Genomic DNA, 12,680 nt, shown 5'->3' with positions numbered 1-12,680 from the left:
ACATTATGGTATCGTTGGTTGACATCCCGGGGGCCTTGGGTATGTTTCAGGGTGAGTTTTGAGCAAGTCTGGACATTTAGCACTCTGATGTTGTTTTGGAACGTTGGAAGTGCGGACCGCACAATTCCATGTGCTCAGGCACATTTTTTAGTGTTGTAGCAGATGAAAAATGTTCTGGAGCATACGAAAAAGTGCGGACCACAGAGGAAAAGTATGGAACGCACAATTTTGTCTGCAGCCACACTTCTGGTGATTCCAAAGGTTCGCTTGTCCGACTTCGGAAGCTTATATCTTTCGATCTACAAGGAATTTGGAGATGATTCAAAAACAAAAGTTGTAGCCCTTTGTGTCTCATTTCCGGAAAGGTAAAGATATCATCATTTGGACATTTGTGGAGAAAGGTATGTCCAATTTACTGAATCCTGGTAGTGGAGAGACTGTGAAATGTAGCTACATAATTTTTGTGCGACCGCAGAACTTGGAAATGTGTGACTGCACTTGGAAATATGCGTACCGCACATTGGGAGGTCATAGGATGTACTATAAAACCGATGCTTAGGGTATTATTTTATTTTTGGACATAGAGAGCTCGGTTTGTGACGATTGTTCATGGGTTTTTCTAGAAATTCATCGGGGTAAGTGATTCTAACTCGGTTTTGGTTAATATACATGAATATATTACTGATTTCATCATTTAATTAGTACTTTGAGATGCAAATTTAGAAAAAATTGTAGAAACTTCATAAACTATAAATTGGGGATTTGAAGGTCGAGTTGTGATCGGAATTGGCTAATTTTGCTATGGTTGGACTCGTTGTTGAATGAGTATTCGGATTTTGTAAGTTTTACCAAGTTATGAGACGTTGACTCGTCTTTTATGTTGACTTGTTGACTTTTGAATTAAAGCTTAGTATCTTCTTATGGAATTGATTCCTTTAGCTCCGGTTGATTGTATCGAATTGCTTTTGGCTAGATTTGGGCCATTTAGAGTCGGATATTCATGGAAAAGGCATTGTTACTGATTGATCGAGCTTGGTTCGAGGTAAATATCTTGATTAACCTTGTGTGGGGGAACTACCCCTTAAGATTTAAATCTTCTATGCTAATTGTCGTCTGTGTACGCGAGATGACGAGTGCGTGCTCAGACTTATTTGTGGAAAGTTGGTCTTTTAGGGTTCTTAGGTCCTCATATTCATTGAGTATGAAGTTTTTCTTGATATGATTGAGTTTCCTTTCAATAGTTTTACCTCTACATGCTTTAATTGGAATTAATTGCTTTATGATTCACTCCTATTGCCTATTTGACTCTTATTTGACTTAACTGAAGATTTTTACCTCTTCTATTGTTATGCTATCTTTTCATAACTGCTTATCTTTATTTGAAATTATTTTATCTCATCCTGTAATTGTTTAGTCTTAATTAAGGTTATGATTATCTTTCCGCTGCTTATCCTTAATTGAATTTGTTATATCTTCTTCGTAATTGCCCAACCTTAAAAGAAGTTTAGATATCCAATATGTTAGTTGGTAGATCCTTATTTGTAATTATTTGACTCATGTTAGCTCCCTTGTTGTTGAAGTGCATATTGTGGGATCGTTGTTACAGATTTATTTCTCCCTTGTTGAGATATTCTTATTTTGCCTAGTATTCTCTATTGTGGTTATTCCTTGTGAACTAGATTTACCGTTTCTTTGTGATCGAAAGTTATTGAGTTGATTTACTTGCCGTACTCTTGTATTTATTGACATTGTTGCTATTGTACTTATTTTTGTGATGCACGAGGTTTCTGTCGTGCGTTTGTTGTTATTGTGATGCACGAGGTTTCTATCGTGCGAGTGTTATTGGGTTGCACGAGGTTTCTGCCGTGCTATTGTTACTGTTGATTTTTGCACATGCGGCGTGACAAGGCGGGACATGTGGGTTGCGCATGTGGTGAGACAAGGTGGAAATGTTATGTTGCATGTGTGGCGAGACAAGGCGGGCACCTACTTTATTATTGCACACATGGTGAGACAAGGTGGGCTATGTGGGGGACTGATTTGTGGTGACTTGTGATGGTCTGGGGGCATTCATTTTGTTGATATTTGTGTAGTGATGCACTTATCTGTGTGAGTTCTATTTTTTTTGAAATGTGTGGGAAAATATTCTATGTGCTGTCCGTTTCTTTTTCTATACTTACTAGCTGGCATGATCTATGTTAAAACACTTGCACAAGCATACACGTAGTGAAGCACTCTTATTGGTTAAGAGGATGGATCTTGATATTGTTGAGTATTGATGCACACCTTTGTTACTTGACTTCTATGTGAGAATGACCCTCTTGGTACATGAGTCGCCAGTGTGGTTATAAATTTGTAATGAGGGCACAGGATGCCCAAGTGGTTAGGGTTCCGGAATTTGGACCCGTGAATTGTGAATACTCTGAGTTCGATACCTCGTGATGGTTATGGGCTAAAATCTTGTGTGAAAGCGAACGTTTTCATTAAGTTATTACTTGAATGTCCTTTATCTGTGATCATCAGATTTAAACTGTGTTCTTCTCATCCTACTGTGTTATTATTATGTTGTTCCGCTTTTAGTTGTTGCTTTCCTTTTCTTACTGCAATTACCGTATCGTTTTGTCATTATGTGTAGTCTTTATATAAATATTGTACTCTGTTGTTCTGTACTTATACTTTTCAGGTTATTTAGTCTAGTAGGTGTCTTGACTATTCCTCGTAACTACTCCTCCGAGGTTAGTCTTGATACTTATTGGGTACCGCTGTGGTGTACTCATACTACACTTCTGCATAATTTTTGTGCAGATCCAGGTATTTGATTATTAGTAGCTGTGTGGATCGTTGCTGTAGAGACTCAAGGTAAACCTACTACATTTGCAGGCTTTGGAGTCACCTTCTTATCTTGTATTTACATTGTTCACTCTTATTTCGAGACAGTTGTATTTTAGAGGTTTTCTATCAAACTCTGTACAACTTATGACTTGTACTATCGGTTTTGGGGTTATAAATTTTAAAGAGATTTCTATTTCAAATTGTTAGATGTTATTTAAATATTGTTTTTATTTCATTTAATGTTAGGTTTACCTAATCCGTAAGACTAAGTGCCATCACGATACCCAACAGATGGAAATTTGGGTCGTGACACCTCAAGAGTTGTTTCTTTGCCCTTGGAAGTGTTCACATGTTGTACTTCCTCCTCTTGTTCATTTTAGGATTCATATTGATCAAACCCATTATCATCTTGCACAAAATGTTCCACACGGTTTTGCATTTGAGGACCCTTTTGCCTTCTCTTGTTTACCATCATCTAACTCACTCCACATTATTGACTTGCTTAGGACCTTGCACTTTTTGAAGTTGAGCCTTGTCTTATTAATTCATTGTGGTGGTGAAATTTGGCAATTTCTTGTCCATGATCATGCAATTCTTTATGCAAGTGAATCACATTTGGATCTCTTTGAGGAACATTTGTTCTACTTTGCCATGCTGATGAAGTATCTACTTTGCCATGCCGATTAATTATCCGCCATTTCATCTAGAATGTCACAAGCTTCCGCATACAACGTTGTCATGAAATTTCCACAAGCAAGTTGGTTGACCACGCATTGATTGGTAGTATTGATCCCCCTATAGAAATTTTGTTGAATCATAGCATCCGTCCTGTCATTGTTTGGGCACTCTTTCACCATAGTTTGGTACCTCTCCATATCTCATGCAAAGGCTCATTGGGTTCTCGTTTGAATTCTAGAATCTCGTCTCTAAGAATTACTATATGCCCGAGAGAAAAGAACTTGGAAATAAGTTTGTCCAACAATTCATCCCATGTATGGATAGAATGATTTGGCAACATTTCTAACCAATCTAAGGCCTTCCCACATAGAGAGAAAAGAAATAGCCTCAATCGTAAAACATCCTCGGAGAAGTTTGTCTGTTTACTCCCCCAGCAAGTGTCCACAAACCCCTACAAGTGTTTGTACACATTTTGATTTGGAGCCCCAGTGAAGAATCCCCATTTCTCCAACAATGTGAGCATAGCAATTCTGATTTGAAAGTTGTTCGCCCTAATACAAGGTGAGACTATGGTACTTGCATACCCTTCGTTCGGAAACACTCGGTGTGGAGCCGCTCTTTGTGGAGGTAGGGGTGGAACGAGAATGTGTTCTTGACGTGGTCAGCCTCGTCTATTTGCTTGAGGTTCCAGAGGAACCTCTTCAACTTGGTCATCTTCCACGTCCACATCCCCCATAGACATGTTTCCGAGAGAATCATTGTTTTTGAGAGCCATTGTTTCACTTACAGTTGTTGCACCAAAAAGATTAGTAATTCGGAAGGAAAAGAAGATAATTCACGCACAAAACTAAATATATAGCTAAATCTATTTTTAGTTCCCCGGCAACGACGCCAAAAATTGAACTCGTCCAAGTCACACCTCTATTCGAGGTTATAAAATGGTTGAAGCAATAGTAATACCCTGCAGAGTTGGGGTCGAATTCCACAGGAAGCTATATGAATGGGATAACGTAGTATATATTTTGAATAAGCGCGTGAAGAATCTAGATTGAACTTCAACAAATATGGTTGTTTCTAGGTCTAAATTAAACTAAGATTGCAATACAAATAATTGAAACTAAGAAATTGTGTTTTTGTTTCAAATATTGTAAAAGGCCTGGGGCTATGAACTTAGTGTTTGCCTAACGGGTTGTACACTTTAAAGCTTGTTTTGTTGGTTGGGTGTATTATAGATATCAACACTCAAGTACCCACTCAATACCTCTCGGTAAGAGAGTGATTTTTGCCCAATTTGGCTTTATCAAGTACAAATTGGTATTGAACCAAACAATTGATAAAATACTCAAGTCGGGTTTTACTATCTCTAGGTTCAACCCTTTAATTAGGACTATCAATCTCTTGATTTCAACCCAAATTCTTGTTAGCCAAGTTTTCCTAGACTAAGTCTCTCTTTTTCAAGTAGAGACCAAGTCAAATAGACATAAACTATTATTTGCAACCATTAATTCTACAATAAAAAGCAAGAACAAGGCTGAATAATAAACACCCAACTATAAACAAGCTATAAATTAAACAGCTATTAGGTTAACACACCAGGGTTGGGTTATAACCCTAGTTAAAAATCTAGCTACTCATAATGGGTGTAGAAGAAAACAAGGTAGAAAAGATGATAAAACTCATATTCAAAGATTAAAAGATAAAAATCCAATGTTAAATAACTAAAGTAAGCTAAAGTTTCCTAAAGCAGTAAGAAAAAACAGCTATAGGAGTTCTAATATTCAAAACATGACCTAATTTCGTGAAACTAGTCTATTTATACCAAGCTAGAAAGTTCGAACAATGCCCTTTAGGAGGTTCTGCGGTCGCACAATTCCATGTGCAATCCGCACATTTCTTCAATATTGATAGGAACTAGATCTGCGGCAGCACAATTGTGGAATGCGGCGACATCTCTTTAGTTCTGCGGTCCTCACAAATCCTGGTGCGGCCGCACAAAGCCCTTCTGCAGACCGCACTATTCTGAGTGCGGTCATGTGGCTGACTTCTGCAGCCGCACAATAATTATGTGTCCGTATCTCTTTTAGTCTTGAAATGGTAAATCTTTGAACTTTAGATCTAAAGTAGCTTCTGCTAGCATTTTTGTATACGGTGGAAATCGACGGCTCGATTTCACGGGCATCAAGGCATCTCGAGGGCTTCCAATGATCGACTTTGAGACAGTTCGACTTCGAGACAGTATAACTCATGACCAGACCCGAGACATTGTGAATTACCGACCTCGGCAGATCTAGGTAGAGTTCCCAAGGCACGTGCATATGGCAGGTCAAGTCTAGTGGACTAGCCCAAAAGGCGAATCAGAGCATTTAATGGGTGTACCAGCCACATATCTTTGTAATTAATGCATTTGTACTATGTTGGAATTCCCCCTCTCACATAAAGAGGATCCTTGTCATTTTGTAAATATCTGTTGCTCCATACTCAATATACTTGGACATTCTCTCAGCTCTCTAACATATTCTCTTGGTCTCATTGCTTCATTTATTGTTCATATTTATTGTGTTCTAATTATTGTTCATCATTTATTGCTTATTATTGGCCATAAAGAGCCATCTTTGATTTATCTACAACTGTTAGTCTCAATCGACCACCTTCGATAGCTCCCAGATGAGCTTCAGACTCGACCCCGAGGCCCTCGATTAGGAAAGCTTGAGGCCCCGATTGGCAGTGATTCGGTTTGATTAACATCTCGTTTCTAAGCTCCTATCTAGTTTCTAAGTCTTTCCCATAGCATCAACTACCTAACAACTAGCATAAAAATAGATCAAATATTTTTAGAACCACTAAATCAAATTTAACTGTTATTACCATTTTCACGTTAAACAGTTTGGCACCCACCGTGGGGCTAAAAATAATAGTGAATATTTTCTTGCTGGTTTAACTACATAACACAAGTTATCTTTCACGCTTTTTCTTGCCCAAGATCTTTGATTTCAGGTCAAAATGTCCAACTCAGTACACAACAATCTTAAGAACCATTGAGAAAATGGTGTAGATGTTCCAGGTGGTGGTGTACCACCGTGAAACCCTGAGAACGCACCAGAACCGATTTTCGTGGACGCGATGCTCAACACGTCGATGTGAGCTCCCACACTAACAGGAGCGCGCACCAAGGATACCAATAAGAAGCCTAGGAAACCCCGGCTAAGGAAGAACGGGAGGTTAACCTTCACATTATTTTTGAAATGTTGCAAGCACAACAGCTAGCGATTGCTCAGCTGCAAAGTCACCAGAGAACTCCCAGCATGGTAGCGCCGGGGACGGCTTCCCCGGCTGCGCAAGTACCAGAGAGGTCAAGCAACAATGGGTTGGTGGCCGACCCCGCCATTGTAAAGATGCTCAAGGACCTCACAAAGAGGATCGAATCAGGCGAGAAGAAGATAGAAGCCAACGACAAAAAGGTCAAGACCTACAACTCCAGGGTCGACTAAATTCCGGGTGCATCCCCATCCTGAAAGGTGTGGATTCGAAGAAGTTCATACAAAGGCCATTCCCAGAGGAAACGTCTCCAAAACCCATTCCAAAGAAGTTCAGAATGCCAGAACTTCCAAAATACAACGGGACCTCAGACCCCAATGAGCACGTTACTCCTTACACTTGCACAGTGAGGGGCAACGACGTAAAGGGCGATGAGATCGAGTACGTCTTACTAAAGAAGTTCGGGAAAACACTCTCTAAGGGGGCAATGATGTGGTATCACAACCTGGCCCCGAACTCAATAGATTCATTTGCCATGCTGGCAGATTCTTTCATAAAGGCAAATGCTGGTGCCATCAAGGTAGCAACAAGGAAGTCTGACGTCTTCAAGATCAAGCAAAAGGAGAACGAGATGATGCGAGAGTTTGTGTCTCGCTTTCAAATAGAAGGAATGGAACTACCACCAGTCTCCAACGATTGGGCAATACAGGCCTTCACTCAAGGTCTGAACGAGCAAAGCTCGGTGGCTTCGAAGCAGCTAAAACAGAACCTGGTTGAATATCCCACCGTGACCTGGTTGGATGTTCACAACCAATATCAATCAAAAATCAGGGTTGAGGACGACCAACTAGGATCCCCCTCGGGCTCGGTATACCCGAGCAGGTTTCTGACGAAATAGCCGAAACTAAACAAGGAAAGATACCAACCGTATACTGAAGAGAGAAGAAATACCCCAAAGTGCAACATACCCCGCAATGATCGAAGGATGAACCGATGTCAGAATGCTCAGGGACTCGTCAACATAGCTGGGTTTGATAGGTACACAGGACCGACAAAAGCGCCTTACCTGTCAGAATACAACTTCATCGTCGATGTATTAGACATTGCGTTCGCCATCAGTAAATCAAAGACTCCAAGTGGACAAGACCTGTACAATCAGATCCTACACAAAGGAACCACAACTTAGTGTGTGAATTTCACAACACACACGGTCACAAGACTGAAGATTGCTGACAACTCCAGGAAGAGGTAGCCCGACTACTCAGTAAAGATCACGTCCGGGAATTCCTCAGCGACCGAGCCAAAAATCAGTTCTAGGAAAGAGAGGCAATAAAATAGAATGAAGCAAATGAGCCGCAACATGCCACCCATACGATCTTTTAAGATGTCGGTGCCCTGCAAGAGCCTACGGTTAGGAGAACGAAAACATCTCTCACCAGAAAAAAGCAAACTCGAGGCTCTACCTCAGCCCCATAATGACGCACTAGTAACTTCTTTTCTTGAGGATGCATTACAAATTAACTTTTTCTTGTGGGTCCAGGTAGCTTGGCCAATATTATTAGGCCAAGGGCAATAGAGCAACTTAGACTACTTGATCAAATCATGCCCTACCCCTCGAACCCTTAGCGGATTCGATGCGGCGACCACAAGGCACACCCTTAGCTATTCCCGACTAAATAAAGTAGGGAACTGTACCGCATCCTCATCACAAAAGACTGAAGCATATCAGGTCTCAAAACATCACCAAGGTATGATCGTCTCCTTTCTCTTTCAATTACATTCTACACTGACCTGAGTACAGGTATCCGATCGAAACGGCCAAAGCACTCTCCAACTCGAAGGCCTTAGGTTTCAAAAGCATGCGTTGCACTCTTTTCCTTCGACCGGGTTTTTATCCCAAAAAGGGTTTTACCGGCAAGGTTTTAAATGAGGCAACATCTATATGCTACCTAAGGAAAACTCAACAAGTATTCAAGGCTTCTTTTGCAATCAACCTCAAACACTGGGGGCATTCCCCCGGAAAATCACCTGCTCGGAGAGGACAAGATATGCTAAGTGGGCTCTAGATAGGAAAACATAGTACCAGGTCAAATGGTCAAACGAACCATGTCCGCATAGAGTAACCGAGCATGCAACAGCGAAAACATGTACACTTATACCAAATAATCAAAGAATACTTCCCAAAAGCATTTTGCATTTCAAGTATGCTCGATGTTTTTGCTAAAAATGGCTCCAAAGCCGAAAGGCGCCTCGAACACTCGGGGACTAACGTCAACAACTTGAAACAATGTAACCCCCGAGTCGGAGCTCCTAACTCGTAAGCCCTCGATAAGGTAACAACGAGATCACAAAACAACTCCAGAGCCAAAGACGTCCCGAACACTCGGGGACTGGCATCGAAAATTCAAGGTTGCGCGACCTCTGGGTCGGAAATTCCAAAATCATAAGCCCTCAACGAGGCAACATCATGTTCACAATTAATGGCTCCATAGCCAGGAAACCCTCGATGACTCAGGGACTGCCGACAATCGCCATGTTGATCGACTTGTCAAAACCCAAGGCTGTAAGGCCTCATGCGGGCAGCCTCGGTCTCGTAAGACCTACATAAGGTCACACCAATATCTGTAAGACCTCAAGCATGGCATGAACCATACTTGTACCGAGTATCAAAAACTGTAAGACCTCAAATGCATGTAAAACTTGTAAGACCTTACTAAAGGCATAAACCTGATCTAAAAGTTTCGGCTGTATATCAAACTTGTAAGACCCCTAAAAAAGAATACCCTCGATATAGATGCCGAAACTACTTCACTCGGGACTTAAAGGCTCCGGCCAAACACAAATAACTCTAGTCACAAGGTTGTACCAGCCAAACTAACATGACCCGGGGATGCCCGACCGTCGCTATAAATCACAGGCCTTTAATTACTTTGAATATACTTCGAAAAGAACCTGTTAAACAGACTACCCTCGACATAGGCAAAAGAGCTTCGACTATGTCAGCTCCTAAACATTGGCTTCGAGATACTCAGCCTCCGAGCCAAACCTCCCGAGGTGCTCGATCATCGTCTTGTAACGACTCACAATCGAGGTTTTTTATTAAGTCGTCGAAGAGCTAAGAAAACACTATTTCAATCAATGCTTGTCGAGGGAAAAATAAAGCCTACATAAAAGGTCTCATCGACCAAGGCGTAAGAGCCATTGTCGCCAGCCCACATAAAAGGTCACATCGACCCAAGGCGTAAGAGCCACTGCCACCAGCCCATACAAAAAGTCGCATCGACCAGCCGTGTAAGAGCCTAAGGGCCAGCTTGCGAATCAAAAACTTGAGGGTTAAATGAGCTCGATTCAGAGACTGAACCCAAAACAGTTAACTAAATATGCCTAAGGGCAAAAGCATAAGAGCCATTGTCGCCAGCATATACGAAAGGTCGCATCGACCTAGCGCATAAGAGACTACGGGCTAGCCTAATGAGCCACAGGTCCATACCATGAATCTAAGGATTCCTTTCAACTCAAAGATCAGTTCGTCTGGCTAAAATCAACACAAAAAGAAATTCAAAAGAAACAAAACTGCGAGGTTTTCCTCTTTATACATACATGTGAAAAAATACAAGCTCCATTTACAACATGCTTAGAAAATAATATATATAGAAACAGAGAAGGAAATATACGTCCCCCTTGGGGAATATGGCCCGATGGCCCCATCCTCGCCATCCTCGGCATTAGACAAAAGGAATTTAACATCGTGTTCTTCTACCTTGGCTTGCTTGATCTCTTCTGAGAGGTGGAAGCCCCTGGCATGAATTTCCTCGAGGGTTTCCCTCTGAGATCTAAACTTCATGTACTTTTTACTATTGCTCTCACGATCAAGATCATCCCTCAGCTCAGCCCTAGCATAGGCAGCGCCTTTCAAATAGGCCTCCACTTTTAGGTCAACCCTAGTGCGGCTCATTACAGCCTCAACCCGAGCATTCACCACCTCGGCCTTCGCCTTCAAAATCTCAGACTCGAGCCTTGTGATCATAATCGCTTGCACATAATCATAAGAATGAGCGTTCCGGAATTGCACCTCGAGGGCAGAAGCTTTTCTAAAGCACCCTCCTTCGCCGCAACTTCGGCATCTACCTGAGCCTTCAACTCGTTAAACTCACGTTTGGCCCGGCCAACTTCGCTCCAAAGTCGTTCTAGCTCCTCCGTTTTGCTCTCCAACTAAAATATCAAAACATCAATCTTTGAAAATGAAAGGGGTAGCATACATCGACATGAAATACAGGTTACCTATCTTTCAAGACGGATTTCACAGTTCCGACTTCGATTTACCTCACATCGCAGGCATACTCGCTTTCCTACCTCGCACAAAGGAGCCAAAGGGATTTCTCCCTATCCAAATCTTTCCGCAGCCTAGCCTCATGGTGAAGCATCTCGGACTTAAGCTTGTCAAAATCCTACAAAGGAAAATTCAATAATAAAGGAAGGGCGCAAAATCAAGATAAGCATATACGGGCTACCAAAGCTTACCATAAAGCCAATCCGCTGAGCCTCACCAAAGGTCGAGCCAATGTCTGATGTCCTAGTATACCCCGAAGCACCTTTGATAGAAAAAGAGGAGGGCGCCACACGACCCTCGTTCATCGAAGTACCTTCGACGAGAGCGAGAAATGATCTTTCAGAAACAAAGGCCTCCGAAGCTAGAATATTGGCTGAATCACCTCTTTTGAACATCAGAGAAGGACTCACCCCGCCGTGAGCATCCTCATAGCTTAGAGACTCTTTTCATTTATTATCAACAATTGACCTCGAGGTCGGCAGTCTCTCCTCCTCCTCTAGAGGGTACGACCTTATCTTGGAAAAATTTCCAACACTTGTAGCGACAGAGTTAGTGCGCTAAAAAGAAAGATAAATTTCTGAGGAAATAAGCCACTAAACGCCTACCATAATGATTTGCCTCCCATCTCCCCTTGGACAGGTCTCGCCATCTGCATTTATCATAGATCGAACAAGCTGCTAGCTTGCGGGACCATTCAGCCAGATCAGGAACCTCGTTCGGCAACCAAGGAATCGCTACAAAGAATGAAATAGAAAGATGCCTTTATGGAGACTGCCTCCGCTATGGACATAGCGACAAAAATACAGGTACGCCACTTACGTGCGAAATTCCATTTCTCAGGAAATGGCAAGAACTCTCTAGGGATAATATCAACTATTCGTGCTCGAACGAACCGGCTCATCCACCTTTGGTCCTCGGCCTCTTCATTATTAACAGTAGGGGACCGAGTGGATCGATGTCGCAGAGTAATCAAGCCCCGGTAATGCAGCGGCCGATATAATCTAACGAGATGACTGAGGGTGAATTCGAGCCCGGCCTTATCCGCAAAGTACCTTATCATCAGCACTATCTTCCAAAGGGATGGGTGAGCCTGCGCCAGGATAACCTGATATCTCCTACAGAATTCAAGCAGGACCCTGTCGGGGGAGAATCGATGTGAAAGGATGCGTATACACGCTCAAAATCCCATCGACATGGGTCATGATACTCTCCTCCACGGAAGGTACCTGCAGTACCACTCCTTATCCCCATCCACAATCGTTTCTAATTATTTCTAGGTGTTTCTCCCTAATTAAGGAGATAAACCTCGATGCATGCTCCCGATGCCCTTGAACGTTGGGATGTCTCTCCAACGTAAAGTATCTCCCCGAGACAAAGAACCTTGAGGCCCGCTCACAGGGTACCGGCGGTGCACCACCGACCGGACACAGAACAAAGGCAGAGCTCCCCTCTACTTGATGGGCGGATGTCTATATAGCAGCCATGACTATGGTAGAATAGAAAGGGGATGATGAAGATTTGGGCAAAGGCTTTGAGTCGAAATGACTGAAGAACTAGCACAAAGACCAAAGTTCTATGGAAGAAA

The 12,680-nt window shown here is 42.2% G+C and overlaps 1 protein-coding gene across 1 annotated transcript; it reads left to right on the top strand.

The window, feature by feature from the left end:
* The first annotated feature begins 213 nt into the window (after positions 1–213).
* On the top strand, positions 214–7,951 carry LOC138871569 (uncharacterized). The gene is made up of 3 exons (XM_070149454.1): positions 214–365; positions 6,763–7,560; positions 7,804–7,951. Exons 1-3 carry the CDS (start codon positions 214–216, stop codon positions 7,949–7,951), a joined length of 1,098 nt encoding a protein of 365 aa, XP_070005555.1.
* Positions 7,952–12,680: the final 4,729 nt, after the last annotated feature.

This window comes from Nicotiana sylvestris, chromosome 6 (genome assembly GCF_000393655.2).
Source record: "Nicotiana sylvestris chromosome 6, ASM39365v2, whole genome shotgun sequence".
NCBI lineage: Eukaryota > Viridiplantae > Streptophyta > Magnoliopsida > Solanales > Solanaceae > Nicotiana > Nicotiana sylvestris.
This window is presented reverse-complemented; position numbering and strand designations above follow the sequence as displayed.